Source organism: Clupea harengus, chromosome 19, assembly GCF_900700415.2.
Source record: "Clupea harengus chromosome 19, Ch_v2.0.2, whole genome shotgun sequence".
In the NCBI taxonomy this organism is placed as follows: Eukaryota; Metazoa; Chordata; class Actinopteri; order Clupeiformes; family Clupeidae; genus Clupea; species Clupea harengus.
Window position 1 is genome coordinate 6,597,879 of NC_045170.1, and position 5,000 is coordinate 6,602,878.

General features: G+C 43.3%; 1 protein-coding gene across 1 annotated transcript in view; it reads left to right on the forward strand.

Moving 5' to 3' along the window:
• The first annotated feature begins 1,254 nt into the window (after positions 1-1,254).
• LOC116225076 (retinoic acid receptor beta) overlaps positions 1,255-5,000 on the forward strand; it is a 73,951-nt gene continuing 70,205 nt past the window's right edge. The window contains exon 1 of the mRNA XM_031586651.2: positions 1,255-2,134. Within this exon, the coding sequence (XP_031442511.1) occupies positions 1,978-2,134 (157 nt within the window). The 5' untranslated portion in view covers positions 1,255-1,977. The remainder of the gene's footprint in view (positions 2,135-5,000) is intronic.

Genomic DNA, 5,000 nt, shown 5'->3' on the forward strand with positions numbered 1-5,000 from the left:
GGAGAGAGAGATGGGGAGGGATGGGGGAGAGAGAGAGATTGGGAGCGAGAGGGAGGGATGGGGAGAGAGAGTCAGTAAAAGAGGAGAAAGAGAGAAAGAAGGAAGAGAGAGGGTGGGGTTGAGAGTGAGAAGGCTAGGGTGAGGGGAGAGAGAAGGAAAGAGAGAGAGAGAGAGAGAGAGAGAGAGAGAGAGAGAGAGAGAGAGATGAAGTAGAGTGAGAAGGGAAAGAGAGAGATGAAAAATGGCCAGCCAGGCAGAAGGAGGAGAGACTAGACACACTCAGTCACTCAAACACACACTCACACACAACCGTGTACACACTCAGTCACTCAAACACACACTCACACACACAACTGTGTACACACACTCAATCACTCAAACACACACTCCACCACAATCTCATACAGTATTTTAAACTAAGCTGTCAGAATTCTGCCTTACGTCGTTTGCTCCCACTATAGGTTTATTTAACAATGTTTGTTCCTTTTAAAATATAACATGTTATCCATTTGTTTATCTGTTTATCCTCTAAGTGCATTTTCAATGCTACATAATGTTCAACCATGACTCAATCATGATCTAACGGTAAATATTTAGCTCGTAAATAAAATGACATGCAGGTGAAGAACAGAGTATGTTAAAGCCCTTTTAGTAATGTTACAAGCTTCCTTAAATTCAATTACTACGCAAGTAGAAATGTTTTCCTGTCTTTCGCGGTACGTAATGTGAATAGCCCATCACACAAGAATAAATAGAGTCATCCATAACTCTCATGGGCTCAAATTGCATTATACATAATAAATGGCAGCTCACTATTTTCTATTACAGCCTGCTCGGTAATTGGCACAAAGTAACTGAAAATATCACGGGACAAATGACACTCGTACATCACGGCGTGAGCGCTCGAAATGAACCGTCAAACAAGGCAAAAATAATGGCCTACTAGTATCGACAGCAGTTTTCGATGTGTCTATATATTTCCAACTCGTTTCGCACTTCAAGTTCGAACGCCCAGGAAACACGGGCTACGTGCGAACACAGCCCAAGATCATCGGAGAGGGATTGGTTTTGTACCCGTGTGGCTTCACTTCATACCAACTCGGTTTATATATGTTACATTTGAATGTTTTTTAAACTTTTACATTATTGTCAAAAAACCAACAAGTAAAAATGAGGTGGTAAGACAGTATGCAAATATGGAAATGTTTGTGCCTAAAGTCTTTACAAAGAACTGAGGAAAAAAATCTACCACAAGACGATTTATTTAAGTTATGAGAGATAGAAAAATAAATCCGACTGTCGTTTTCTTTCGAGGAAAGAAACAGCGTGCGCTCGGCTGCGTTTCTTGTTTCAGCCTGCTCGCGCCGCGGAGCTGCTGGTGGGTTTATAAGCTCGGCGAGAATCCTGGGACTTGGTGATGTCAGACTGGTTGGGTCATTTGAAGGTTAGCAGCCTCGGAAGGGTTCATGGAAAGTTCACTCGCATATATTAGGCAATTCAATCTTTCATTCTCTGTGACAAAACTAGTAGGAAATGAGCTGCATAGAGGCAGGATAACCCATTCGTCATCGGAGGGAAGAAGTGGTTTTAAAGCGCGATCTGTGTTATTTATAAAAAATATTTCAATCCGCCGGGGTTGATCGAAGACAGTCTCTCGCTTATGTCGTTAACCGGACGGGACGGGCTAAGCAAAACATTACGAGATAAACACGGCGGAACATTACGGCGGGGAATCGCAGGAACCCTTTTGTCGCTCCGTCGGGACTACGTAGAAAATGGCAAATGATCATTTGGATCAATTACAAGCCTTTAATATTCTTGTCTGTCGCAATTTATGAATCCTGTCTGGAAAGAAGATTGTATGTGCCAAATACGGGACAGAGTTTAATGGAGTTGTGTGCACTTTTCTATGCGATCCCGCTCCAGAACTAAACGGAAAAAAAACACCTATTTTGCACGCTGTCGGGAAGGGACATCATGTTCGACTGCATGGACGTTCTCGCCGTGAGTCCAGGGCAAATGCTGGATTTCTACACGTCGAGTCCGTCGTCCTGTATGTTGCAAGAGAAGGCTCTCAAAGCATGCTTCAGCGGACTGGCTCAGCGGGACTGGCAGCATCGCCGGAGCGCTCAGTGTACGTTACCTTAACTTTGTTTCCTTAATTCAGCTGGCTCGTTGTGTGTCAGCCCGATTGCCTGAAGTTTAATTATTGATTTTTATTTGTTTACGCTCAGGTCATATTTAGATGTTAATGACAAGAAGTAAACATGAATCACATTCATATATGTTTGAGTTCAATGACAAGAGCCCGTGTTGTATTTAGTTCATTGTGTTAAGCAGTACAGTGTGAGCACATGACTGGAGCTTGTCCAGTACCTACTTTTAGGAGACAACTTGTTAAACTAAGAACCGAACCACTTACAAACAACTCAATCAGCAACCTCTGCCCCGCGCCTCTCTCTCATTCCCTCTCTCTCTCTCTCTCTCCCTTTCCCTCTGGTTGTGGAGTTTTATTGCTGTCAGTGGCCCAAGTGCTCTAAAAATGCAATATCTCACGAGTACACACGGTCGTAAATTTTCCGCGGGGAAGCAGTTTCCGCGGGCTGATGAATGTCTAGTATCTGATCCCGAGTCCCGACTCCGGGCAGAGGAATGCGAAGAGTAAACAGTGGCGGCGCTTTCACACCTCCGCCCCACACGGGATATGACAGGGGTGCTGCCCGGGTCTGTGGGCAGTCCGTCCGGCGCTGCGCCCACAGCCAGCCTCTCCCTGACACTGATTTAGACTAATTACACCACGGTTTTTTTTTTTTCATTTTTTTTATAGCAAGGTTAGTCCGTTACAATTGGAAGACGTCAACCTGTGCATTTCTAACTGCCTGCCTGTTGTACGGCTATTCGATCGACACCTACCTTTCTGTGTCTGGCGGATGGGGCACATTCATAACATTCCACAGGCGGGGGACGTTTCTAACGTGTGCACGAACGAGTAGCCATGTCGCGGAAGCCACCCAGCTGCAGATGTCGTTGGTTATGGCATAGTGAGCTTATCTTTTGTTTGACCGAGTCCCAGCTTATTGTGAAAGCACGATCTCCCAGACAAGTGAAGTGTTTGTTTTGCCCCTTTCCCGCCAGCAACATGATTTATTTTGATAGTATAATGACCCCAGTGAAGATAACGTTAAGCGTGGCTCACTGTCGTTCCCCAGCCGGTATTTGTTCGGAGGTCACAAATCAAGGGAAAGTGGCCCTTATCGCCACGCCTGAAGTGGAAGAGGTGACAGCAGCTCTCGGTCCCCGTCGCTGGCGCTTCTCCGCTGTACTCATCTCCACACACACACACACACACACACATTTCTCTCTCCTGGCTGGGGCAAATCTTGAATTAATTTGACACAAACTGGCTTCTATTTAATACACACACACGCTACAATCTCAAAAATGTTTACCCCAAATGGCCTGATTTAATATTGTCATTCTGCTGACTGACTGACCAGGTTTGATGAGTGGAATGTCCTGTCCTCTGACTAGGCCAGCTGGAACCTAATTGTTTTTACAATACAGTAATGCTGCAAATGCAAATATCAGAGGTGAATTCATTTATTATTCACAACACAGTCATACTTAATAGAGATTTAAAAAATGCCAGACTGTATGGTCGGCCCATACTAGTTGTTGACACCACAAAGCATACAGTAAGAAGGGCTCTAGTGTAGGAATGCGACAAGATGACAGTAAGAATATAGATACCATATGCTACATTTCAAATGTGTGTTTTACGTGGCATAGAAATGATATATTGCAACAGTGTGTTCCAGGGGGCTCAACACACACACACACACACACACACACACACACACACACACACACACACACATATATACACACATATAGACACAAATGTTATCTGTATGTATAATATACATTTTGTATTTGTATTTTCAGAATTCTTATGTGTGTCCTGTGAGTGTGTGTCCTGTGTGTCTGTGTGTGTGTGTGTGTGTGTGTGTGTGTACACATGCACTCTGAAACACCTCCACCTTAGATGGTATCTTGCGGGGCGTACCATAAGTCAGACCCTTTCACATGTAAGACAGGCCATCCTTCCTGTGCCCATTGTCCACGTGGAGTGTGTGTGTGTTGGTCAAGCACCCACGAGTAATTAAATCATATTAAAACATTAAAGCCAGCCATCACATACACTAATTACTGCACCTAAGTGCCTTTCATTAGCATTTCAATGTCGTAGAAATTCATCGACATTGAAGTCTATTGAGCTGATAAGGCTTCCCTTGTATTCAGCTGAAAACTAATGAATTGGAACAAGATAATGTGGACGAGTTTCTCTTTTCTTTCTCCGTCTCTTTATTTCTCCCTCTGTCTCTCTTGTTTCCCTGTGTTGTGTTTTTTTTCTCTCTCCAAAAGGTATAAATTAGTCTTTCTTTTCAGCTAATGCTCTGGGATCTCGCCTCTCTTTTATGTTCAAATAAGATCCCCATCTAAATTGGGCTTTGATTTAAGGAGGATCTCAGTGGGGTCATTGAGATGCTAGTTTATTAATTTATTTATTTAGGATAATGGAATCCTTCAGGGTATTAATTAACTGCGTTGACAATGGGTGCTGGTTAAACACAGGGTTGCTGTTTTTTTTCTTCTTTTCTTCGGAGGTCTTAATTAGGAATGATCAGAAATAGCTGCGAGTAGATTATTCTATTTAAACCATGCCAATGTAAGACTGTGAAATTTGTGTCGGGTTGATTTTAGTTCAATGTGTGTGTGTGTGTATAAGGGCTTACATTTTTGTGTGTGTATACAGGCAGTTAGCCTCTGTATGTGTGTGTGTTTGTGTGTCTGTATGTATGTGTGTATGTGTCAGGTGTGTGTGTGTGTTTGTGTGTATATATATGTGTGTGTGAATGTGTGTCTGTGTGTGTGTGTATGTGTGTGTGTGTGTGTACTAAGGGCTGGTGATAACTCCGATCTATTATTGTGAGCACACA